Source organism: Neolamprologus multifasciatus, chromosome 2 (genome assembly GCF_963576455.1).
Source record: "Neolamprologus multifasciatus chromosome 2, fNeoMul1.2, whole genome shotgun sequence".
Lineage (NCBI taxonomy): Eukaryota > Metazoa > Chordata > Actinopteri > Cichliformes > Cichlidae > Neolamprologus > Neolamprologus multifasciatus.
The window spans coordinates 9,944,619-9,972,424 of record NC_140440.1 but is presented as its reverse complement, the minus strand read 5'-3'; the positions used below and the strand labels follow the sequence as shown (position 1 = coordinate 9,972,424).

Sequence of the window (27,806 nt, the reverse complement as noted above, 5' to 3'; positions counted from 1 at the left end):
CTTCCGTCCATGCCAAATCTACGCCCTTGTGAGGAATGCTGGTTGGAGGGCTCCCCTGTGAATTTTTGCCTAGGGCTCCAACAGACTCTAGAATAGCCACTACATGAATATATCAACAATAGGCATAACAACTCTGTGATATGCAGTGAATTGGTATACATAGGGGTTGTTTTTATTCCCAAAACATAAAGGTGTAGATACACATCATTCCTGACAGTGGACCATGTATTCTCAGACCAACTGCATCACTGTGGTATCTCATGAGTTCTACAATGCCATCAGCAGGTGTTCTTTGGGTTTTGCTAACCAGGCTGTCAAAAGGTATCCACAAACTATTTGTTGACTCATTTGCTTTGGCTCCTCCTGCTGATGACTCCTGGGGTTTATGAGAGTTTGTAGGACAGCTCTACACCTGTCAATCAAACCTAAGACAGAAGGTAAGCCATTTGTCCAAACTGGAATTAAATGGTCATGTGTTTTGAAAATTCACACTGGCTAAACCTGGCTGAAAAAGCTGATGTTTAAGCCATGTGTGCTGGGTTAAAATTACTCCCAGCAGTTTTGGCTCTCCATTCATCGGCAGCTATGGATTAACTAAATTGTATCAGATAAGATGATGATATTCCAAGGGGAGTTGTGGCTTAGACTGGTTTAACTTCAAATTCAAATTCAAATTTTATTTGTCACATACACAGTCATACACAGTACGATATGCAGTGAAATGCTTATCGTACTGTGTATGACTGTGTATGTGACAAATAAAATTTGAACTTGAATTGAAACTTAGACACGTACGTGCCAGTAAAAACTAAACCAGCTGGACATTGGCCTGAGGACACACCTTTAAATAATGCCCGACTCACACTTTACAATCTCATAACACTGCTCTGACAGAGGGCGAGTTGCACAGTTGTGGCTATCTTAAGTAAGCGACGCCGCTGCAAGAGCAGCGCAGTTTTTGACGCTCCTGAATGTATCAGTGTTATGAGAGCCCTTTTGTAAGCTACATAACCTCACTGGTCGTTTGCGTAGCAGGTGTGCGGGTTTCATAAGCGTTTAAACTGGCAGCAAAGTAAGGACGTAATAGCTTCTCTTCAGGCTGCATTTTTTTTTCAAAAGACAACCCGCTGTCTGCTTGTGAGTTTGCACTGGCAGACACACAATGTTTCCAGCTAGCAGATACTCATGCCAAGGTACGTCAGCTAATAGCCGGTTAGCTAACACATTTCGAGCTTGCACTGTTTGACGTTAGATACCGCTGTTGGATTTCACCAGCATTTTTTTTTTACTCTAGCATTTAGTACGTAATTAAGTCGTGAATATGTTTTTCTTGTTGTTAAATGCGTTTAGCAATTATTTTTACAAATGCTAAGCTTAGCATTAGCCCAAACAGCCTAGCACCCTCTCCTGTGTTAGCGTGAAGCTAATAAGTAGGTTAAAGGTGAACTAGTATATAGGTCAGTTGAAATGAGTCCTAGGCCTAAGAAACATTCACTGTTACGACTTTTCAGAGGTTAGGTACTTATTTTAAGGTCCCGTCATTGTTTTGAAACTTAACAAGCTGTTTATTAACGGGAGACCGATGATAAATCGCAGTCTGTCTTTGCAGCAGTTAAAGAGTAGCTCTGCAAGCTTGGCACTTAGAAGTGCAGCAGCTGCGCAGGGTAATTACTTCATGATCTAATTGTTGACGTGTTTTGTTTCACAAGTCCTTTGACTACATAAGATGACTTATGAACCTGCCTAAACCCATAGGCTTTGACTATTTGTGCTGGTTGAAAGTCTTTTAATTTGTGTCTTTTATTTTTTAACCCACGCAGGCTGAAAGCAGTCAAGTTAGAACAGTATTTTTGTTGACGTTACCACCAGCCGAAACTGGTCTTGACTGGCAGCTGTTTTCTGTCTTGCAGCCCACAGATGTGCCAGGTTATTACATAAAATAAAAACAGAGCATGCTACCCCTCAGCTCTACACAACACTACACAGAAGAGCATGCTCTACAGTGTCAACACCCCGCATTACCACACACTACACCATCCATCCTCGAGATAATGATCCAAGATGGGAAGGTAAGCAACTTTGTTATAAGTTAATTAAGACGTTAGAATCATGTGATTAATTACTTAGTTAGAAAATTATTTTTTAAACACCTTCTGCCCGCTCTATGGAGTCTGGTTTTTGCAAGAGTCACAGAATTGTGCCTGCCCCCAACCCCCAAGCTAAATGCTATTGAGTTATATGCTCCTGATAAATCATTATTTTCAATCCATGTATTCAATACATTCAATCCACTGTACCCTCATCCTACCTTTGACACAAATAAAGACTGAAATACTGGGTAGAAATCTTTTGTACAGCTTTCAAATGAAACTGCATACGTACTTGTCAAAATCCATTTTCAGGTTTTTCTCCTAGTGTGTTTCCACATCAGCAATCAGTTTTAGAAGCGTTTATTTTTTTAATAGCCCTTTTCCACTAGCACCTACTAGAAATGGACCGATCCGATATTATGTATCGGTACTGATACTGACCTAAATTACGATACTGACCTAAATCACTGGATCGGATATTGGAGAGAAAAAATGTAATCCGATTAATTAAATATCACGAAAGCACCTCACAAAACTTGCGACATGGCGTAACTCAACTTATAACCTTAGCACGTAGGAGCAGTATGCATAACGTGATAGAGCGGCTGTGGCGTGCGTGACCTCTCGGCGGTCTGGTTGAGCATTTGGAGCCTCGCTACCAAACCGGCATTTCATCTCAGAGAAAGTTATCCCAGAGAGAAGTAAAGCAAGTATGTAAGTTCATCTCTGAATGTTTGTAAAGCGTTCCCACGTTAAGCTTAACAACTGATATATGGAGCGACTGCCTCTTCTCTCTCCCTCCCTCTTCTGTTGCTACTTCAATCATGAAACTGATCAATAATCGGCTGATCGGCTTTTCTGTCGCAACTCTCGACTCTCTTGTTTGTTTTTGGCCCGCTTTTTTTCCCACACTGCATCAAATTAAAGCTGATTACGTCGATTAAGCATCATGAGGTGGAGGTGGGGGTGGTTCCCTATTTTTTTTTTTGCTGGGAGTTGGCAACCCTATTAGTTACGTTGCTTAATATTTCCGCTTAGTACTCTTTAAAATACCAGGATAGGGAGGATGGTGTAGGTTTAAGTTTATTAGATTGATCAGTATTGCTGAACTATGAAATATTTTGGGTGCAGTGTATTTTTTGCATACAGGTATAACAGAATAGCTTGAGTGTTTTGTTTTGTTTTTTTTAACTTGAGTATGAAATTATACAAAATGCAGCAAGATATTTTTAAAAAAAGTATTATTGATTAAAAAATACATTATCGGATTCATATCGGTATCGGACATAAAAAAGTGGTATCGTGCCATCTCTAGTAACTTCTGGAATCGGATTGGCTCAACTCGACTCAATTTTTAGACTTTTCTATTAGGTGGTACTCAGTTGTAATAGAAAACGACTGAAACCACAGGTAGTGAAAAGGGGCTCTTCTTGTCATCAGTTTCTCTCAGCATTTCATCACACCTCTTGCACTCAGTGTTTCTGACACACACTTGAAAAGCAGTTTGGCAGACTTCAGTTAGGTTAATGATTTTATGGATTTTGTACACACTATATTTGTATATCTTCTAATTAGTTAAAGCAAATTTTCCAGAGGTAGCTGTATTTGAGGAATCATTGGAGTCTGGTGCTGAGTGCACAAAGCCTGAGTCAACTGCATGCAGCAATCATAAAAAGAAATCAAGCTGAGTACACTCAAAGAGAAATTGCAGTGTGGATTTGGTATGCTTGTCAACTCTTAATCATGAATAAAACAATAAAATTATTTTTGTTTTTTGTGAAGTCTTATCGTTGTTCTTAAGTCAATCCAAATTTAAAGTTCACTGTGTTCATTTATTGCCATTCAGTAAATAGTTTTGTTGCTTTTTTCACTTTTAGTGTTTTCTATAGCTACATTGATTCCAAAAATTCTCAATATTTGGTTTGGGGTGGCATTACTTTGGCTTTAACCAAAGTAAGACCATCTGGGCACACAGAGTTGCTATTTTCATCCTAGATATTTAAAACTAGCTATGTACTGAGCGGCGTTCTCTTCCACATGAGTAATCATTGGAGTCTGGTCTGAGTATCTCTTCTATATTTAATGTTCTTCTTGCAGGTGTTGAAATGGAGAGGTTTGCAGATGAGGCAGATGTGGTGATAGTTGGTGGAGGTCCTGCTGGTCTTGCAGCAGCTATTCGTCTGAAACAGCTAGCCAACAAACATGAAAAGGAGCTGCGAGTGTGTCTTGTGGAGAAAGCCCCTCAGATTGGAGCACACACTCTGTCAGGAGCCTGTCTGGAGCCCAGTGCCCTTACTGAGCTCATTCCTGATTGGAAGGAGCGCGGGGTAGGTGACTTAAAAAACATGTGATTGATGTTTTGTAGATTGTGTAATGCATGTGACATGATTGCATGTAGGGAACGCTGTATTTAAAAAAGGCAACATATTGTGCATACTATCACATACAGTAGTGTGCAGGTGTCGGGAGCCACCCCTTATTTCTTTATATTTTTCTAGGAAAACAGGAAATATGACCAGCAGCTTATTAGATGTGCAAACATGGAAATACATGGAATACTGGAAAATACAGTATATGTGACAGAAACATAATTTGTACAATTCTGTGAAGCTTGAAAAAATGTTTGGTATGTTAGAGTACAGTACAGGTATAAGAATGTAATTTTTTAATATTAGAAATTGTTATAATTATAATTGTTTTATTATATTGTTATTATAGTTTATATTATTAGAAATCCTTTGGAAGTCAAATCATCAATAATAATCTTTGTACTACAGGCACCATTGAACACACCGGTGACTGAAGATGTATTCAGCATTTTAACAGAGAAATACAGAATCCCTGTTCCCATACTGCCAGGTAAAAGCCGCACGTATTAATTTTTAATTAAAATGTTATAACACTGACTTATGCTGTATGTCTCAATAGAGTACTGGCAAAGGGATATTTTAGTTAGGGTTACGTGGTTTAAGGCAGAAATCTGAATTGCACAAATTGGTAAATTCTGGGACTTTCTTGATTACACTCTATTTTCACCAAAAATCTTCATGTAGTCAATAACAGACTGATTCATTAATTGTATATTTGTGTATATTCATGTTCATAGATTCTTAATTTTTTTTATTTATTTGTTGTTTGTTTGTTTTCTGTGTGTTTGTTTGTTTTTTACATGCTGCTTCATATAGAAATGTGAAAATATTTTTTTAATCAAGTATCCGGTCTTTAAGTCTGAAGTCATAAGCTGTTTCTGGGTCCAAACTCCACTTCAGGTCCCAAAGTCAAACAAGCACTGCATCATCACTGAGAGTTACAAATTATCTAAATTCTTTCATCTCTAATAAAATGACCAGTATGGCTGCTCTACCAGGTTTCCCATGCAGACATCCACAAAAACAGAATTGGTCAAGTTGTGACAAATGCAATTGCATGACAGGATGCTGTAAATGGACCAAACTTCAGTCAGGGAAACAACTGAGATAATCCATCCACAATAGGAGGTTAGTCATTAATATACTGCTGCATGGGCTGAGCTGTAGTTCCATCGTAAGGTTTTAAAAACTGAGCTTTAAAATGTGCTGCAAATGAATATTGGCAATAAAACCGAGAGACGCCAACAGTGATCACTGACTTTTTTTTAAGGGGCTTGTTTAGATTAAATAGAACAAGATACAAAAAATTAAAACATTTTAAAAACACAACAGTCTTAATAAATGCAGAATAGTTTGGACTCTGAAGCAGGGTTTATACGTCATCACTTAAAAACCAGATTATATCATTCCAAATCTTATATCTTTAGGGTGTCTACATGCCCTTTTACAATAAATGTAATAAAAGACCTTAAAAGTATAATAAGCTATACTCCTGATCTCTACCTGTTTAGAAGCATTTTAAATTATTTCAGGGCACGTCACTGCAGAAAGTTTCATGGTAGGCTCACGATGTGCATGTGCAAACTTGCCTAAAAGAAAACAATTGCACTATAAATATAAGGTGTGATTCCAAAAGTCTAGCTGAGACCGTAGAATAGTTGGAACCCTAATGGTATGAGCCAGCCTGTTAGTCTTAAGGTTAAAGGTTAATTTTAAAGGGTCTTAAAATGGACTTTGACCAAAATATCTTCACAAAAAGACACAGAGGTTTACACTTGATATGGTTGTTTTTGTTTTGTTTTTTTATTTTGCACTGAGATTGTCAAGTCCAAAGACTCGAAAACCTGTAATTCAGCTTATTGACAAAACTCTGGAGAATTCAAGGTGCTCACTTAATCTGTGGATGACCTTTCTTACCGTTCATAGGCCTGCCCATGCAGAATCATGGTAACTATATTGTCAGGTTGGGGAACCTTGTGCGCTGGCTGGGGGAACAGGCTGAGGAGCTTGGCGTTGAGCTGTACCCTGGTTATGCTGCAGCTGAGGTACGATGGTCTTTGATTTTTCATTGATGTACTATATGTCATTGGCATTCAAAACTTTGTGTGATTGATGTCTTGTTCACGAGACACGGTATCTAAATTACCAGTGGTAAGATATTTACGAAACTTGGTGAGTGCCTTGCTGATCTTGTTTATTCTCTTGAAATTGTTTGTTTGGCTTCTATGAGGCTATCAAACTTAATTAAAACTTACTATTATTGCTTACACTACTGGTCTGGTTTTATGAGTTATAAAAGAATAACAAGAGACTGACATCACAAACCTTGTATGTCTTACTTTACACGATAGGCTTAAAGATGGTAGGAATTTACAGAATTAGGAATGTATAGACATCCAGTTTTCAACCGTCTTAATTAATTGAACATGTAGTGATTAGTGCTCTCACGATGTGTAAAGTGTTCATTGTTAACTCTGTTATGTTAAGGTTTTATTTCATGAAGACGGAAGTGTAAAAGGAATTGCCACCAATGATGTAGGCATTGCCAAGGATGGATCACCAAAGGTAATGTTCTGTGAAAAGTTCATTTAATAATACTGTTCCACTGTTGTCTTTGGTGTGTTAGCTTAATGAAAATTAGAACCATTAGGGAGTTTCTTGTAATCTACACATGAATAGCTTTGCTATATCAGGTCTTTATGTTAAAGATATATAAAACAAACGGAACCATCAGGCATAAAAATGTGCAGTTTATTCATTTATACCTGGGAAAAAGGTCTACAAAACAGTATAGAGCATTATATATGTTGGTTTTGTGTTTCATACGCTTCATGTAGAAAATCATATTTGGCTCTGAGAGTGTAGGGTTTGATCTATTTCAAGGTTTTTTTTTTCCCCCCATTCTGCATCATTAGTGTCTACAAAAAAGCAATTCAGTGTTTGTCACCAGGACAACCTAACTGTTCTCTGTAATCTATTCAGTTACTTGTCTTTCATCTACGAATCCTCCTCCTCTCTTGCATCAGGAGGGGATTTTTGAGAGGGGAATGGAGCTCCATGCTAAAGTCACGTTGTTTGGTGAGGGCTGTCACGGCCACTTAGCCAAGCAGCTGTACAACAAATTCAACCTGCGTGAAAACTGTGAACCCCAAACCTATGCCATTGGCCTGAAGGAGGTAAATACCATACACTGTCTTTATCAGCTTAGTATTTCAAGACTGGATGACATTGTGGTTCTATAAACATAAATAAGAAGTCACTATAAGCTTCAGGCTTCATCGGGCTTCAGGTTGCTCTAAATGCTTAGTTTCAGGCTTTTTTTTTTTTTTTTTTCTTGTCTGTTTATGATTCTCTTAATATGGTCATCACAGGAACATAGCACTGGCTCTAGCCACAAACCTTTTGTTTTCGAGACATTGTCAATCAGAATAAAGCCATTGTTATAGGTGGCTTCAGCTTGCAACAAAAGACGGAGTCCACTCAAGTTTACTGGGGTTTAACTGGTTTATTTACAAAGGAAAATGCAATGAGTTGTTTGATGTGTGCTTACCTGAGTGAATGGTGAGTCTGTGTCCATCAGCCTAGAAGTATCACTGCCATATTAAGGAGAGGTCACAGTCTAGGATACAATCAGTCCCTGACAATAAAAAGCTGGGCTAGGCTTCCTTAGCTCCACCCGGGTCATATGACTTACAAAAGCAAACTGACAGGAGGATGATGACAGTTGACTTTAAAGGAAGAAGTGCTAAAACAGAAAATGGATGAACTGAGGCTCTTTACTAAGGCCTAGGATAAGATAAATATTACCATTTTCAACTTTGAGTTATGCAGAGTTACTAAAGGTTATAATATGGCACTATAATACTAAAGGAATAATATAGTAAAGATGCGTCACGATTTGTAACATCTCATTTGTCTTTGTTTTTGTGTCTTTTGTCGTTAGCTGTGGATGATTGATGAGAAGAAGTGGAGGCCAGGCAGAGTGGAGCATTCTGTGGGTTGGCCCCTGGACAGAAACACGTATGGAGGATCCTTTCTGTATCATCTAAATGAAGGAGAGCCTCTAGTGGCCTTGGGCTTTGTTGTGAGTGGTTTTGTGCACATTTTACCAATCCATACAGGATAGCTGGATGTTCCATGCAGTAAAAAAATGTCAGGATATTGTTTGAGCTCTTCAATAAAGGCTTTGGCATTTTACATTATTAGTTTTTATTATTCAGTCTGTAGAGTATGAATAAATAAAAGCAATTCATTCTCAACATTCATTCTTCCAACTAGATCATATGTGTTGTAGGATTACATATTATGTCTGTGTGCTGTATCTGATGTAGAGATAATTCGAAATTTAAATTGCGCATGTATCATGATTTTAGCAGTAAACTAAGAAAAAAAAGGTCTCAAAGCAACCCTGATGTGATCACAGCTTCTGCACACATGCACTGAGACAGTTGATATCACTGGGTTTTGGGGGGTTTTTGCAAATTTTCTCCAACTCTGTCAGACTGGATTATGAAGCTCTCCACTGGTCATTAATTAAGTTAATTTTGCATTTCATTTTACCACCAAAAGACACACGCACACAGTCTCGCTTGAGGCTGATCTCATATTTTGTCCTGATTGCGTGATGCCATTTTGAGTTGTTAACTGGATATTCAGAGCTACTGCCATAAATGCCAGGCAGGTTTCACATCTATGACCAATGCCTTTCATGTGCAGTCAGTGAATGTGGCCACACATCAAGCACAGAGGAGTCTGTTTCCATATTTGCCACGCTTTAAACTTTACCCTCATCCTTCTTCAGACAACTCAACACAAGGTAACCTTGTGTTGCGTTTTAGAGGACATTAGAAGTCCTGGTATTTTTTTGCTTCAATGTCCAATGTGAGCTTTCATACCCAAAAAACTTCCTACCATAGTTTCACTCTGGAACTTTCAAAAAATTTCAGTATAAGGTTCAGAGTGATCTGAACAGGTACAAAGAATAAGTAGGGTCTCTATTTTAAGTTTAAATGATCTGGCAGGCATAGATTGGTGGCAGAAAATGTTTTCAGCCTGCATTTGTCTTCAATGATTATTATTATTATTTTTTTTTCCGCTCAGTCTGTTGAAGTTACAATTTCTCTCACGTCAGGTCGGTCTAGACTACACTAATCCGTACCTGAGCCCATTCAGAGAGTTCCAACGCTGGAAGCACCATCCCTTTGTAGCTCCAACACTGGAGGGAGGCCAGAGGATTGCATATGGAGCCAGGGCCCTGAATGAGGGAGGATGTCAGGTATGTTTGTACGCTGCGTAATTGCGTCATTCAGAAAAAAAATGCTCACATTTGTCTGATGTGAACCAAGTATTTGTGATTTAATGCAAATTTCACCTTCGGTGCTGAATTATTATGAATGTCCAAAGAGTGAGTACAGCTCATCACAAGATGTACATCACAACTTAGGTTTACTCTAAGGACTGTTTTAATCTATTAATTAAAGTCATGAGCAATCAAGAGTAAACAAATTAAAGTTGTTAACTCCATATTAACAGCAAACAACAACAAAGAATTGATTACAATATTGTGTGTTTGGTTATTAATTGTATAAAGCATTTGCATTTGTGAGTCTGTAAAGTGGTTGTCTTGATCTTTCTGTTTATGATTCCTTCCTGGTCAATTAGAATTTTAGTATTAGTGTATTTTAATAATAAAAGGTCTGAAAAGAGATTAGGTAATATCACTTGAGCTATCAGAGATGGAGAGGACAAAAGTAGAATATTAATAATATAAACACAGCTTTTTAATTAGTAATCATTGTCATTTGTTTTCCATGGGGCAGGGGTTTTGAGCCACATGCAGCTCTTTTGTCCATTTTCCATGGCTCCCTCTGGCTTTTAACATAAACACTAGATGGCTAAGTTGTTACCCTTGGTAACTGCCTTAACTGTGTGCGGACCAGTTGTGCTTAATGTGTTTAAAAAATGTTCAACATTACTATATTGACCAAGCATTACATTCTACTTGTACAAGTGCTGAACAAGGTGGAAAGTTAACACTGCTCTCTAATCCATATGTACAGCAAAAGTGATCACCTGGGGTTTTATCTGGCAGAAAAAAAAAAGTTAAAAAAAAAATATGACTGCTCAGCCACTCCTCATTCGCATAGACAGGAAAGCTGGGGCCTTTGCTCATCCCTGAGGGGGTTTTACATAAATAGATGCCTGAATATTAATTAAGTCTTACTTTGTCATGGGCCAGAAATGTGTTTAGACATAGTGACACATTTTCCCAGGTTACATCTGATTAAATGGCCAAATTCCAAAAATCCAATTAAAAGTTTACTTAAAAGTAGAACAGAAGAAAGTTAAGTATGAACTACTTCCTGTTTCTTTTCAGTCCATCCCAAAGTTGACTTTCCCTGGAGGACTGCTGATCGGCTGCAGCCCCGGTTTCATGAATGTACCAAAGATCAAAGGCACCCACACAGCAATGAAGAGTGGCATGTTGGCTGCTGAAGCCATTTTCCCCAAACTCACAGCAGAGACACTGGACTCGGAGACAGCAGGTACAGAGTTTAAGACCTAGCAATGATCATGGTAGCTACAGCACCTGTGTGTATTACATTTACTCAGTCATGGGATGTTGAGGATTCTACCTCTCTAAATTAAATTCTGAAACAACATAGGGGAGACCCTACAAACCTCGGTTACACAAGATTGAATGGCAGGTAGCAGTTCTGAAAGGTTGAAAAGGTCAGGCAATAAAGGCTTATGAGTTTTCAATACACAATGAGAAAACTTCTTTCCTAAGGGGGCATCATCTTTGTGCTCAAACTGAAGGTGCATCAATCAGGGAACTGCAGTATCAATAAAAATGTCAAGTGTAAGCAGTTTCAAGGGTCATAACTCACTTTCTGAAAGGACAGAATTCATTGACAATGATTTATCACAGGTTCAACCTAACCAAAAGGGAAATAATATACACTTGCCTAAACAAAACCTTTGCATAGGCAACGAAATGGATCTCGTGAGTACAGTGCTTACTCAGTTAATAAAGGTTATGTTTCAAATCTTGTACTCTGGAAAGAAACATTTTTTTTTAAAGGGTTAGTTAACCAAATTGCGTTTTTACACCTAATGGTAGTGCCCAGTTTCAGATTTACATGCAAGGGTTTGGTGTAACATTGTTTTTTCCACTTTCATTCATGTTCATTCAGCCTAAAGTCCTTAAATTTGTTATTGTTAATTATCATTTCTATTTTATTATTTCTCCTCATTAGGGCTTCATGTACCTGAGTATGCTGAGAACCTAAAGAATTCTTGGGTGTGGAAGGAGCTGTACGCAGTAAGAAATATTAGGCCATCATTCCACAATTACTTTGGCCTCTACGGTGGAATGATCTACACTGGCATTTTCTATTGGATCTGTAGAGGAAAAGAGCCTTGGACCTTAAAACACTGTGGTGAGTATTGTAGAACAGATTCTTTGTTTTAGGGCTGCAGCAATTCATCGAGTAATTTGATAATAAAAAATTCTTGACACATTTTTTGCTTAGATGCTTCGATTAACACGTGGCTCTGTAGCGCATCATTGTCACCATGAAAACGCAAGCGTTCTAAACAATTATAAGATCTCTTTTCAGCAGCACAGAAACTTTGCATCAAAGCATGTAGCAAACTTCAGATATGCTCGCTTTTCTTCATTTTAGCCACTACATTCTCCTTTAAAGGTGTAAAGACAAACTCACTCTTTACTTGTCTTCTTCACACTTACACACAAGCACAAAAACTCATGAACCTGAACACACAACAAACCTACCTCATCAGAGAGTACTTGAGAGTATTTATATTTTTTTTTCCATCCATCCATTCTCTTCCACAGGGGAGCTGGAGCTACCATAGGGTGAGAGGCAGTGCAATGTTTTAAAATTTTAAAACATTGCAATTTCTAAAATAGAAAACCAATGAGCAGTTCATTTAGAAAGACCTGTGCTTTTCCTCTTTTGAGTATTTATTATTGCTCATTAATAAGGCAAAAGTATTTCTTATCCAATTATGTGATTAATTGATAGATTACTCAATCACTAAAATAATCGGTGGCTGCAGCTCTACTTTAACTCTTTACCAGGCTGTAAAAAGTCTGTATTGCCAGTGACCTTGACTTAATGTGCAAAGATTGCAAAGTAGACTACTGTAGGTTTTCCACTTTGTTCAAGTTTGTTGCTGCAGACCAGCAGAAACCGCAAAATACCAGTGGTTTGTCTTTACCTGAGGTCTGAGGTTATCTTATCCTAGCGGATAAATCAGCATTTTGTGACCAACTCTGCAAAATCTTTTTCAGGTACTGATGCAAACCAGCTGAAACCAGCTAAGGAATGTACACCGATTGAGTACCCCAAGCCTGACGGCAAGATAAGCTTTGACCTGCTCTCCTCTGTGGCGTTGAGTGGGACCAACCATGAGGGGGACCAGCCCCCACATCTTACCTTAAAAGATGACAGCGTCCCGGTCGCCAGGAACTTGGGTATTTATGATGGACCCGAGCAACGTTTCTGCCCCGCAGGTAACGCCACTACAGTCCCTAAAGAGAATTGCAACATGTTTTCCACATAGTAAAGTAAGAAGGTGAACAGGGCATGTTAACATTAGTAACACAGAAGCAATGTGCTTAGAGGGCAGAGTTACATAATCTAATCATTGTAGTTTAAACATAATAGTCTTGACATTCAGTCTGTTCAGAAAAGCAAAGCAAACACTTGTACCTGAAAACTGGAACCAGCAATGATTTTGTTCTTTTATGTGTTAAATGGTCAATGCTTTATCAGAATTGCTCTCATTTAGTGTTCTCTTAAACCAGTTATGTGTAGTTGTTTCACCAAACATGGAGCACACATGTACTAGTTACTAGAGCAGGGCGATATGACCAAAAATATTTATCACGATATACATTTGAAAATTTGCGATAACGAAATAAATGACGATATAATTGACACTAGACAAAACACTTTAAGACTCCACAACTTTATTAGTGCGCAAAAAAAAAAAAACCCAACAATGTTTCACTTAAACAAGCAGCTGTTTTTTTTATATCCATTAAGTTATATAAAAATTTAACAGTGCAAATGCAAATTCCTTGCTGACAGTTTAACCAAAAGGCATTTCCAGTGGAAATTGGCCGACATATCCTCAGCATAACCATGTATAAAATCCACAAAACTTAAAAAGAGGTTATACACAAACAATACGGTAATATTATGTTGAAGCACAGTACGTATCACTCCGCGATGCTCCGACAATCCATCAAGCGGTGCGGCTTCGCAGCTTAGCAAAGTCGTACTAAAACATTTGACAGATTTTCGAGCGCCGTGTACAAACCGGATTCCAAAAAAGCTGGGACACTAAACAAATTGTGAATAAAAACTGAATGCAATGATGTGGAGATGGCAAATGTCAATATTTTATTCAGAATAGAATATAAATCATGGAACAAAAGTTTAAACTGAGAAAAGTTATCATTTTAAGGGAAAAATATGGTGATTCAAAATGTCATGGTGTCAACAAATCCCAAAAAAGTTGGGACGAGGCCATTTTCACCACTGTGTGGCATCTCCCCTTCTTCTTACAACACTCAACAGACGTCTGGGGACGGAGGAGACCAGTTTCTCAAGTTTAGAAATAGGAATGCTCTCCCATTCTTGTCTAATACAGGCCTCTAACTGTTCAATCGTCTTGGGCCTCCTTTGTCGCATCTTCCTCTTTATGATGCGCCAAATGTTCTCTATAGGTGAAAGATCTCGACTGCAGACTGGCCATTTCAGTACCCGGATCCTTCTCCTACGCAGCCAAGATGTTGTGATTGATGCAGAATGTGGTCTGGCATTATCTTGTTGAAAAATGCAGGGTCTTCCCTGGAAGAGATGACGTCTGGATGGGAGCATATGTTGTTCTAGAACCTGAATGTATTTTTCTGCATTGATGGTGCCTTTCCAGACATGCAAGCTGCCCATGCCACACGCACTCATGCAACCCCATACCATCAGAGATGCAGGCTTCTGAACTGAGCGTTGATAACAACTTGGGTTGTCCTTGACCTCTTTGGTCCGGATGACGTGGCGTCCCACATTTCCAAAAAGAACTTCAAATCGTGACTCGTCTGACCACAGAACAGTCTTCCATTTTGCCACACTCCATTTTAAATGATCCCTGGCCCAGTGAAAACGCCTGAGCTTGTGGATCTTGCTTAGAAATGGCTTCTTCTTTGCACTGTAGAGTTTCAGCTGGCAACGGCGGATGGCACGGTGGATTGTGTTCACTGACAATGGTTTCTGGAAGTATTCCTGAGCCCATTCTGTGATTTCCTTTACAGTAGCATTCCTGTTTGTGGTGCAGTGTCGTTTAAGGGCCCGGAGATCACGGGCATCCAGTATGGGTTTACGCCCTTGACCCTTATGCAAAGAGATTGTTCCAGATTCTCTGAATCTTCGGATGATGTTATGCACAGTTGATGATGATAACTGCAAAGTCTTTGCAATCTTTCGCTGGGTAACACCTTTCTGATATTGCTCCACTATCTTTCTGCGCAACATTGTGGGAATTGGTGATCCTCTACCCATCTTGGCTTTTGAGAGACACTGCCACTCTGAGAAGCTCTTTTTATACCCAATCATGTTGCCAATTAACCTAATTAGTGTTAATTGGTCTTCCAGCTCTTCGTTATGCTCAAATTTACTTTTTCCAGCCTCTTATTGCTACTTGTCCCAACTTTTTTGGGATTTGTTGACACCGTGAAATTTTGAATCAACATATTTTTCCTTTCAAAGGATACATTTTCTCGGATTGAACTTTTGATCTGTCATCTACCTTCTATTCTGAATAAAATATTAACATTTGCCATCTCCACATCATTGCATTCAGTTTTTATTCACAATTTGTTTGGTGTCCCAACTTTTTTGGAATCCGGTTTGTACATAAAATCGTTTCGAGGTCAGTAAACACAACCAGAATTCATACATAAGGCACACGGGATTATAAGGGGCACTGTCGATTTTCAGAAAAATCAAAGGATGGATTTTATTTTCCGAAAAACACTGTAATAACGACGCCCCGCTAGCATGCTCTACCAAAAATAGTGCTTTGTTGTGTCTCCGGCGGACGAAAGGTAAACCAGTTCCACCACTGAAGTTTCTGCATTTTTACAAACCAATTCTGGTTCATCTGTTTCATTCAACGATCTGCCTTCTCCCTTCTCATTCTCCGTCACCGCCATGCTTTTTCCACCATGTGCATATGAAAACAAAGGCACTGCGCATGCGCGTTTTACCCATATTCTATCGCCATATTTCATTTTCTTATCGTTGACGAACATTATACCGGTATTACCGTGAATGGTATGATATGATCCAGCCCTACTACTTAGCATTGTTACCTCACTAGATTTAAACGTCCAGGTTGGTTGGGGGCTTTTGAGAGGTTTTTATGTTCTCCTGTAAGTTTTTGTTGGTTTCGCTCCTGTTACATTAATTCAAAGATGATGTGAGTGTCTCTTTGTATTAGCTGTGCCTTTTACTTGACTTAAGCAGGCATAAGCTTCAGCCCCACTATAACCTCTTTCTTTGAATTATTAGCAAAGAAACCTTGACCTCTAAATAAGGGATTCAGGCCCCTCTTTTACCCTCCAAGGAAGAGTCTCTCCTAATCAATAAAACATTGTTCTGAATTTATCACCTTTGTCTTAAAGTAAAACATCTCTATCCTGGTTTTACTAGTCTGAAAATGATGTGACTATTCCTGTGAGCATCCTACTCAATAGATCTTGAACACAGTTGAATACCTTTTAGGAGATTTTGGACCAGTGAATTATGAAGCACTACCCACAATGATTAAAACAGCAAATGAAGTAAAGTCTGGTAGTAAATCACTGCAATATTGTTCCCGAGAGTTGTACATTCAATTCCAAGGCTCATTGAAGATGTTCTGATGGGTTAATGTCTTATTGAGAAGCTATTTTGACATATGCAGGCTTTAATGGCATAAATGTTGGGTGCAGTAAGCTCAGATATTAGGTGAATACCTGTGTGTTTGCTGCTTCTTACAATTTCTTTCCAGGAAACTTCCACACCTTAATCATAGGATGTTAAAAAAACCACCCAAGTTTACCAATTCCTTCTGCGTGCTACATGTGAAAAAAGGAGGCTGTCAAAAATCTTGTATCCTGATTTTCTTTTTCTTCCCCAAAAATATTTTAAGGTCATTTGCAAAAACTGACAGACTGTAAATATCTATAGGTGCCGTAGGTTTTGCATGCACACCAGGCAACGTTGCAAGCAAGCGAAGTATTTTTAAAAAAGAGAGCGAGTTGAGGCCAGCATTCCTGGGTGTCTCTGTGGTAATGAGTAACATTTTCTTGTTTTTAAAAGCTTCAGCCTCCGTTTAAAACCAAATCTCACAACAAATGTAATGACATTATTATCAGTAGGTTTAGGCTATGAGTGAGTTTGTTTATTAAGCCAGGTAGACAGGCTCAGGTTCTGCGTGTTTATCTCTATTTAAGTTAAGCTGAACTCATTATTCTGTCTCTCAGACTGTGGCTCCCTTTGAATTCTCTGGAAACTGAAACTTAATGATGTGAGGTCTACGAGAAGCAAAGTGCAGCACAAGTTGAGACCCAGAAACGCAAGCCCTAAAGAGCATGGGAGACTGGATATGAAAGGCCAGCAGTTACATTAACACCCCTGTACACAGTGCAGCTTTAGGTCAGCAAGGTCCAAATGCTTTTTTAATAGTTATGGGAATACCAGGGTTGGCTGGCGAATAGCAGCAGAGAACTTACACAGCTTAAATCTATCACTTGCTCCCAACCTTACAGCCTATAAACTATCCTTGAGGTTGTGTTGTTTTTTTGTGTTTTTTAATCACAACTATGTTTGGAGTATAATCAGTCAGCCTTACACTGTTGCATATAATAAGGCCACAAAATGTAGAACCTGCTACATGTTTAAAATTTAAAATGTAGTTACAGAAGCACTGTTAGGTTTTGCCCTGCACTCATCATTACCAGTTTCAGGCTGTTGTTTGGAGGCTTAAATTATTATATTTACCACAGCCTACATTCATCTGGGCACAAACACTTATTAACCATGATTAGTTGAACTAATTTCGCAAGCACTCATTAGGAATATGGTTTTTAAAAAAATCTACAACTTTACCATCACTGTGTGCACCTTTGGTCTTTATCATCCACCCATCCATCATCTTCCACGTCGTTCAGAGTAGAAGTGGGGCTGGAGTCTATCACTGGGCTTTATAGGGTTTGGTAATAGTTAGGTCTATGTGCTATTAAAATTAAAGCAGGGAGCAGTAATGTAACTAGGAGATGGGGAAAATTAGATTTGCTGCTGAAAAGCTGATTAAACTATCAACTTTTACTCTCATTATTTCATCTTGTTAACCTTTGTGGTAGAAACAAAACATTCTTTTAATGAGTGAAAAAAAATGACCAATTTTAGCTAATGGTTCTTCCTACATTAAAAAGATTTATAATTTATGAAAACTTATGAAAATAAAAACCCACAACATTTAGACATTTTGCCTGCAGGTGGGGCAACCATTAAAAGAAAGACCTGAAGCAGACATAATGACTTGACTATTTTCAGAAAGCAACTTTAAACTGACCCATGAGTCATTCGTGCAAACTCAAGGGATGAACTTAGCAAAGAACAGATTGAAATGGGAACTTTCTTATACCAAGAAAAAAAATAGTGTAGCTGTAGATAGCTCTGGGTGTGTCCAGACTATCTGGCATTGTTTGTTCCAGCTTCCTTAAATGCCAAATAGTGTGCTCTTTGCTATCATCCAACTACACTTCCACAGTCCAAATGATGTATGCTGTAGGCTGCCGCCGTAGTGTAGATCAGTTACTCCCACACTCAACAATCCTTTCTTCTATCGCATTTGGGGTGACGAGATCTCCCCCTTTGTCCTGTCGGCCTGGCTCCCCCTTGCCGTAGCACTCTGGATCCTCATATTTATGTCACTCATGTCTGGAGTGGGGGATCTAGGACTACTGGATACAGACACCCCCAGGCGGGAATCAAACTCCCACTCCCAAACCCAAGGCATGTAGTCTTATCACTGCACTATCCAGCTGCTACAATACCTAGCATAATGGATAATGGCTGGTCTTACTTAGGCTAAAATAAAAAAGGCATAAAAACAGTCTCACTGTAAAAACATATTGAACTAGTCATTGCCCATACATAGTTTATAATTGACCTCATCACATTCACTGAATGGACACATTTTAGGAAAAGTCATAAAATATAAGTGTTGGTGTTTTATTTCAACTTTCACAAGATTTTTAAAATGCAAGGGGGTCTGTTCTAGCTAAAGCAGTTCTAGTGTTAAGAAATAGGAAATAATAAATAATAATAATTTGCTGAAGCAGAAGTAGAAGAAAAGGCTGAAAGATGGATTACACAAACACTGGACTGAAAAATCAGTGGCAACCGGTCTTAATGATTGTCAATATATACAGGGGAGGTCAGGAGAGAGTACAACAGTGTCTAGAGCCATCTGTCACATTTGGGGATCTTGTCAAAACTGATGAAATTATGAATGCAGACATGTACTGTCAGATTTTGATCCTCCATCTGGAAAGAATGTAACAACGGCTTCTTTATTCAGAATGACAGTGATCCCAAACATGCTGTCAGAGGGGTAAAAGCAAGCACCTAGACAGAAAACTATCAGTGCAGCAACCATAACAGAAACTATAAAAGGAAGAACTCCTCAGTATCCATGTAAGGATTTGATATAAAAAGTATCTCACATAGATAATCATGTCATTATGTCACTCAAGCAGCTTTTCTTCTGGGTCTGTTTTCTAACTCGTTTACTCTCTCTCCCCCACAAACACTCAGGTGTGTACGAGTATGTTCCCCTGGACACAGGTGATGGGATGAGGTTGCAGATTAATGCTCAGAACTGTGTCCACTGTAAGACCTGTGACATCAAAGACCCGAGCCAGAACATCAACTGGGTTGTGCCCGAGGGTGGTGGCGGACCAGCCTACAATGGAATGTGACCATCTTGGGTGTTTTTCTGCTTTTTGTGTTGAAAGATTACTTGAGTATGGAAAATGTGCCTGAGTATATAGAGATGTAGTTATTTGAGGGTACAAAAAAGGACAAAGGATGTTTAAAAACTTGGTGTTGGAGAAATTGTTTTGCAAGGCCGTGTAAAACTGAAGTCAGAATTTGCAGTTTTTGCTGCTTTGGAGGTGTTTAAGTGTTTTTTGTTTTTAAGAAGTACTTGACCAATTGTAATAGTGTATATATGATCACCTCAGGTTCATATCAGCACTACTGGTGGTATATACAGTATTGTATATATTATGATAATGTCCCAGTACTAATAAAGAAACCTGACAGTTGTGCCTTTTGTTTTATTGACCTCAGTTTAAAAAAAATAAACACAAAAAACACCATAAATAAACACAAATGGATATCCTGCTTGTAGCCAAGAGCACTCTTAAAATCCCTACCATGGAATAACACACACAAAATTGCTTTGCTAATCTTCAAACCATTAACATGAGTTGGTTTTCCAGCACCGTGCAATCAGACCAATGTTCACAATATTTATTACAGTAAAGGCAGGTCCAAGCTTACAGACATTAAGAAATGTGCATGGTGTAAAAACATGAGAGGACCCATGAAATGAAAACACTGAACATTTTCACCTGGATACACTCCTTATCTGTGGGTACAGCTTCCACTGTAAATAATGACAGCCAATTGCATCATGAGGTCAGATAGTTTAGGCAAACATTTTGGCATAGATTTTCTTCTCTCTCTCTTTCTCCTCCTGGATTTTAAGATGGACTTTCTTCAATTCATTGGTGATTGCTGTGAAAAAGAAGAGATTTGAAATTTTATAGGTCGGTTCTAGTTTCTATTAACATTTCCCCTCAAATATCCAGTTTTCAGAGCAAGTTTTAGTTCCCATACATCCACTTTTTGCCCGGCTAGTGAGTTTAAAAAGACAGCCTGCTCCTAAAGGCACAGAGAGAGCATGAAGCACACTGATAGCTCTTATCTTCTAGCCTGCAGCCAATGAACTGAAGCTTAACATATCAAAAGGGCTATGAAACACTGTCAAAAAGCTGGAAAAAGCTGCAGTTTTGCAGTGAGCCTGATGCACCCAGCACACTTTAACGTACATAGTGAGGATGTGGTTCCTTGAACACTCCCTCCTCCCTCTTACAGCATCCTATTTTCCTACTAGCTATGCAAAATCCAACCATTAAAGAAACTGATTCATTGGTGTGTTGTAGTTGACCTTTCAGGGGACCATACTTTTTCATTTTCTGCAAAAAGTCCAATTAGGAGGAACAGAAATCTTTTGGGGAAAAACTATTGTCTTTCTCCAGCAGGACTATGACCTCTTTGCTAAGTTTGAATAACACGAATATATATTGAAAAATAAAACATAAACTTAGTGTCCCAAAAGGTCGATTCTGTTCATCCGGACGTAGCGTTTTCAGTGGGAGAAACGTTCCTTCTTCAGACTCAGCTGACTTGCAGGTTTCTCCAATCTTATAAACAGTACATTGCACAGTGACTGAAACTAGCCCACTGAATGAACAATGGGCTGTGAGGTCAGTTCCTTGATCACTAATATGCAAATTCCCATGACCATTGACCAACAACTATTGATCAAAGACCATTGATCATAAACTTGGTGTATTCTTGCTATGAGGACAAATCAAACCAAGACTTTAGTTAAAACAAAACCACTGCAGACCTTACCTTTATCCTCTGGAGCAGTTTCCTGAGCTTTCTTCAGATCAGACTATCGAGTTAGAAGCACAATAAAAATAATTAGTTAAAATCAGTTCTGCTAATTGGTTTAAAATATTTTTAATGTTAATGCCAAATTGCGAAATGCTAAACTTCATGTTTAATTTTCACTGCAATTGTTTACAGATAACTGACATATAAAAGGCAGTGTGTTCATGCTGTGCTGCTGGGTTGTACAGTCTCTAACACAAGAGGCTGTTCTGTAGACATTACCATGGCTTTGTTATATTCCTTTAACCCCTGCCAGGCCTGAGCCCTGCGGAAAAGTGCCTTAGTGTTTCCTTCACTCAGCTCCAGAGCCTGTAAGACAAGAAAAATTATTCTTTGGATGATTTGATAAAATTTTAAGGTCACATTTCACAGAATCTAAAAGATTTCCACATGATTTTTTGAAGTAGACAGAAATAAAACATCAAAGAGACTAAATAGACACTTTTCCCCCCCTAAAATGCATGTAATCTACAAGGAATATATAATCGGTTTGACAAATTCTTTTATTTCCTTTGTAACTCCAGACTGATGACGAGTGCCCAAATTTGTTAAAGGTGCTGGTAGACAGATTTTAGTCTCTGTAGACAGAATCAGGCTAAGCACTCGTGGGTGCTATCTTCAGCAACAGAAACTGGGTACTGATTGATATCTTCAAACCTAATCATATAAGCCGTTTTCCAGAAGTAAGAGGACATAAGCTTAGCATGCGAAGCCTGAAAAGTTCACCAGCGGTAAACCCTAACAGCCACACAGGAGCACTCGGCTGAATCTGTGATATGTGCTACAGTCTGCTTTGTTCCAGCTCATGTCACCTCATTGCAGCTGTCCAGAGCTTCCTGCCACAGCTGCATCTTCAGTTTGCAGGCTGCTGTGTTGAGATAGCAGCTGAGGGCTGTGGGCTCCAGCTTCTTCTGTGCCTCCTCTTCCACTTGTTCTCCACACACCTCCAAGTACCTATGAACATAAAAAGATCATTTGTTAGCTTTTGGAATTATTCTTTGCTACTGTTTCCTTTGTTTGAAAATCAGGCTCATACACCACAACAATCCTCACAGAGCACTTTGACAGATGAAAATCATCTCTGGGTTACTGGGAATAATATTTAATTCCTGTGGAATATCTTTTCAAAGTGACTTCTCTTTAAGTCAAGGTGATTATGACTGCAAGTAAATCAAAACCACCTTACCTGAGAGCTTTACTATATTTTTTGACCGCGCCTTTCCAGTCTTGAGACTTAAAAAGGTTGTTTCCCATAATCTTCACATCTTCAGCAACAGACAGAACTTTCTCCATCTGAAAAGAAGCACAGGCCAAAGTGAAACTGGAGCCTTTGATCTTATTTTTGCAGTTTTTGCCATCATTCCTCTTGCTTATAATAACACTGTGTTTCGAGCACAGACCGACACTGGGAACAAGGAGACATTGCTAACATTACAAACGCAAAGTCTAACCTCCACAATTTCAAAACGACTTTATTTCAAAGTAAAATTGATAACATGCACAACAATGACCTCAGTAATAATCTGACTCATTATTACTGGGAACACTTTTCCCCCTGCTTCCATTATTTATCAGACTAAACATGACCTGGATTTGTGATATTGATTTTTTTTTTATCCACATTCTCATTTGGCTTTGGATAAGCCAGCAAACAAGCATATTAAAAAAAATGCCACAGTGCTCCTTGCAGAGCAGTTATCTGCAAACCCGAGTCCTTGAAGATCAAAGACAGCGCTGATACTTACATCTTTAAAGTCGATGTCGGAGTCCTCGGGGAAGTCTGGGTGGGCATCTCCTGTTCCATCGCTTGGTGCAGCGCCCCAGCTGTCCCCATCCTTATGCTCACCACAGTCGGCTATGACACATGGCTGCAAATGCAGATGTTAGCAGAAACTTTAAGATCGCTTAACAGACCAAATGTGTTTTGGCCTTAACACGAAAGAAAAATAATGGGCAGATTGGTATCATTAACTTCTAAGAGCAGGTGTTATCTTGGTTAAATAGTAAATGTCAGTAAAGACTCATTTACCTTCACAGGGGCATCATCTGTAGTGTCAATGCTCTCCAGCATTTTTACCACTCCGATCCCTTTCAACACTTGTCCAAAGACCACATGCTTTCCGTCTAAGTGCGGCGTGGGGACAGTTGTGATGAAGAACTGCGAGCCGTTGGTGTTTGGCCCTGCGTTAGCCATGCTCAGAAGACCCACTTTGCTATGCTACATGGAGAAAGAAAATAGGTTGGATAAAGCAGCTGGAACATCAAACATGAGCCATAAACACAGCCATCGTTTCTGAGTAACTTTGAATTCCTTTGCTTTAGTAGATAATGAAAGCAAAAGAAAGACAAGAAGCACTAAGGGCACAAATATCCAAGCCAAGCATTTCATTTTTAAAATGATAAAACTTCACAAATCAACGTGGCGCATGAAGAAATTCAGCTAACTCTTTAAAATCGCCTGATATAGAATCATAAGCCATTCTCACACATGAGCATCCGACAATTTCAAGAGAATCAGGTTCGGATTATTTCCACTGTTCTCCTTTCTCACGTGTGGCACGAGGAGGGGTTAAAGCAGGCCGGAAACGATCTGGAACGGCATTTCGGCACCTTCGCTTCACAAGTAATTAAACCTGCATTACTGTTGGCATTACTGCTGAATGAGGTCATTTTTCGTGTGCTGTAGCCTGACGTTGCTTCGCTTGCTCAAACATAACGACATCCCACATAGCCCTTACATCCCCTGTGATGCATGCATGAAGTAGATGTAAATAAAAATAAATAAAACTGCAGTCACTATTCAACATCTAATTAGCTACAAGAGACGAGAAATATAAAGTAACATTTAGATGTTTTTAGGTGGGAGGTCATGACAAGTACACAAAGTGTTTCTGTGCATCTCATCTGTGATTTCCCAGGAAGAGAAAAAATGTTTATGTGGAACACTCAGAGACGTGTAAAGATGTAAAACGAGAGAGCGGGAGGGGAAGATACGATTAATTTTAAAGATAAGAATTGTTCAACAAGTTGGAAATTTGATCTATTACATGTGACCTCCTAGAGCTTTTAAATCAGATATGGGATCTATACATCATGTGTTGCTCAACCATGTTTTTTTTTAAAGTCTTGCAAAACAAGCTAACTTTGTGTTATTCAAATTGCATAAAAATACTGCACTGGGCAGTTTGCCACAATGTGGTGCAGGATAAACTGGTTAGTTTGCAACATTGTGGTGAAGTTTACAGTAATACATGTTATATCACAATGGTACGGGTTAAGTTAGACTAAAGGTAGCGGATATTAATTTAAATTTAAGCTAGAGATGCTGATTAAATCCAGTCAATGAAGTTTACCTTTTCTACCAGCTTTATACTTTATATATATATATGAAGCAACATTTACTTATGTCTTGCTGAATTCAGGTGGCTAAATGCCAGGAAAATAGTGCGCAGGAGGCAACACACACTCAACACACTCAAGGACAGCTTTTACAACAGGGCAATAGTCCTGATCAATGCAAAAAATAATTATATTTATAACAAGGTGCAATAATAACAGTGTGCAATACAAATGCACTTATTCTTCTTTTTTATTACTAAGTTATTATACTGTGTTGTGTTGTTTGTGTTGCGTTGTGATGTGTCATATCGTGTCGTGTTGTGTTACATGTATTGCCGACGTAGGACAGTTTTCCAATTTCATTGTACTATTGTACTATGTATGACTGTGCAATGACAATAAAGAGTTATCTTATCTTATGTCTATTTGTCCTTTGCTGCAATCCAACATTACACATACTCTGTGACTGAGAGCTGGCAGGTTAAAGACTGGATAATGTTCTCTCATGCACTTCTGTTGGGTAAGTCCTAGAAAAGTTTGGAGCTGCAGTGCATGTGTGAAAATGGCTACAAATTTGCAGTCCTGGTGATAGGTCGTGTACCTTGTAGTGGAAGTTTTCATCCTCAAACTTCTCCCCATAGATGCTTTCACCCCCTGTGCCATTATGGTTTGAGAAGTCGCCTCCTTGGATCATAAACTTCTTGATGACTGGCAAGAACAAATTTACAGCGACATTACTTTTCCTATATTAAACAAACTTAATATTAACACTGTTCCGGGCTTCTTATTATGAAACTTGAACTCTCAAGGGCTCAACAATCCCAAAAGAATCCAGGTACTTACTCTGCATATTAAATGCTTTGTCGCACAACTATTAAGAGAGATCATTTGTGTGAGCAAAAAACAATTCATTTTATAATATACACTACCTCATACTTTGTGTAAATTTGGAAACTGTAGGCCTTAACATTATATATTTATTATCTCTTACTTGTCTATATTAAATTTAGCCATGCAAGCAGTATTATTTAAACTCACAGTTTAAAAAAAAATAGTACTCATAGACCTAGTTTCCAAGCCACTGATTATGCCAAGACTTGGGATTTTCTCCTAGGAAATGTACTGAATATCCAATAAACGATATATTCTCCAAATGCTTCGCCACCCTGGATGTCCTTTCAACTACTCAGCTATTCATCTTCAAACTCTCCTTCCAAAGTTAAGAAGGCTATTTACTTCTATGAAACGGGCATCCTTTGAAGTGCAGTGGTTTCCCAGTCGATTTGCCAGTGCCCTTTTCTCCAGTGCACAGAGCCCGGAAGTTTTCAGCAGTCTTTGGGGTTATGTCAGCAAACAGCTCGAGAACAATTCGGCCAGCTGAGGACAGAAAGCAGCTCGGTTTAATCAGTTACAACACCAATGATATTAATCTGGACTATGTTATCAAGCGTCAGTTTCTATATTGAAATATCATCATTGTTTAGGTAAATTGAAATAATAAGATTGAAAACATTTTAAGTGACCCAAACTTATAATTATAATACAATAGACTGTGTACTCGTTCCTCTTTTAACCTTTCATGTTTCACTTATAAGATTATGGTAACACTCGACAAAAGCACACGTGGTGCATACACTCACAAAACTGGCTCACAAAACGTTTTAATTTGCCTTAATGCTCTTAAATGGACAAACACGTGTAATTTACAGCTTGGTTTATTTCTAGTTGATAGCGTCTTTGGCATGTGGTATATAAATCAGTTTCTAGAAGTCACTAGAACGTGCCAGGATGGTGCTAAGCTAACAAAGCTAAGACTTAAAGTGGCGCAAATAGATGTTAAACAACAGTCGATTTCAGATGTCCTGACCTCTCTCCCCATCAATGTCTACGTCCAAGAAGACGCGGGGGTTTGCTGGGTTTGAAGGCTTGTCGGATGGTGTTGGGTAAGACATGTTTTAATAAAAATCAACACTTAGTCTAGCAATACTAGCTAAATCCGACCGGTGCACTGGAGCAGGTTGAACGGGATGAATGGGAAAGACTTACGACTTCCGATTACTAAATTCAAAATAAAAGCCGGCTGATTACGGTCTATGTTAACTCTCATTTAATTTCTAGTGACTCTCACGCGGTTTTAAAAACAAACAATGTTTATCTAATTATGACTGGCAGAACAAAAATAACAGATACAAAATAATAGATACAAAGGTAGAAGATCAGTGAGTATGACTGTACGCGTATTCCGGTTGCGATTTCCAAAGTAAAACACCAAAAAGACGAGATCACCGGTCTCCACTGTTGTGTGTTGTGCTGCACATGGATTCAGTCAGAGATAAAAGTATACATGTGTAGTTATACCACTGACACCAACAGTTGGCTTAATTTAAAGCCAATCTTAACTATAACTATGCATATGACCAACAACAAATGCATAAATAAAGCACCACAAAGACCAGGCATAAGCATAATCTTTGGTTTATTAAGAATAAAAGTGGCTAACACAGGGAGATGAGACTCAGAGGGAGGATGCTGTCTCACTGCAGTGACTCTTCGAGCTGCATCCTCCTGTGGTTACTGTACTGAGAGGAAAAATAATAGAAGAAGAGAGAAGACAGGAAGTTAGATATGACTGTGCAACCATTTTTAAGTATCTAATTGAAATTATGGAAATTAAGTATTAGTATTACCAATACATCATTTATGTTAAAGAAAGTGTGACAAGTTTCATTGTTATTATGAATTTCTGTAGAGGATTAGTACTCTAATACATTATTAAAATGATAACATATAATGTCATGTATGTAGTATAATTTCTCATTTAGTTATAGTCAGACATTTAATGATTTCTTTCCACTTTTCCTTTTCCTGGAATGACTGTACAGCATACATCTCTGATCATTTAAAAAAAATAAAAAACAGGAAATGGGTATTAACGTTTGAATTTACTCTGAATTTTCCACACAGGGTCTAGATTATTAATAATTGGATTAAATGTCCTTTAGCAAGTTTCATCTCAACTGCTTGCTTTCAGTAGCCAACAGCAAGCTTCTGGCAAAACTGGCTGGATATTTGACCCTTTTTTGGCAGAACTGGTAGAGTTTATTTAAATGGTTAGTATCCTGGCACCAATCCTGCTTTTAAATCAAAACATTTTCAATAAGGTTGAGGCCATTCCCGAA

General features: G+C 38.6%; 2 protein-coding genes across 2 annotated transcripts; one reads left to right on the top strand and one right to left on the bottom strand.

The window, feature by feature from the left end:
* The first annotated feature begins 891 nt into the window (after nt 1–891).
* etfdh (electron transfer flavoprotein dehydrogenase) lies at nt 892–19,868 on the top strand. The gene is made up of 13 exons (XM_085180874.1): nt 892–1,193; nt 1,911–2,069; nt 4,188–4,417; nt 4,868–4,949; nt 6,386–6,504; nt 6,947–7,024; nt 7,486–7,635; nt 8,403–8,543; nt 9,591–9,734; nt 10,836–11,004; nt 11,719–11,901; nt 12,780–13,001; nt 19,357–19,868. The coding sequence occupies exons 1-13, from the start codon at nt 1,163–1,165 to the stop codon at nt 19,518–19,520; spliced, it is 1,872 nt and encodes a 623-aa protein (XP_085037000.1). The 5' UTR covers nt 892–1,162; the 3' UTR covers nt 19,521–19,868.
* Nucleotides 19,867–26,679, bottom strand: ppid (peptidylprolyl isomerase D). Its single transcript, XM_085180885.1, has 10 exons — nt 26,495–26,679; nt 25,864–26,004; nt 25,229–25,335; nt 23,318–23,506; nt 23,034–23,156; nt 22,475–22,581; nt 22,101–22,242; nt 21,511–21,597; nt 21,247–21,289; nt 19,867–20,343 (listed from the first exon to the last, which is right to left on the bottom strand). Exons 1-10 carry the CDS (start codon nt 26,577–26,579, stop codon nt 20,255–20,257), a joined length of 1,113 nt encoding a protein of 370 aa, XP_085037011.1. The 5' UTR covers nt 26,580–26,679; the 3' UTR covers nt 19,867–20,254.
* Between the last annotated feature and the right edge of the window lie 1,127 nt (nt 26,680–27,806).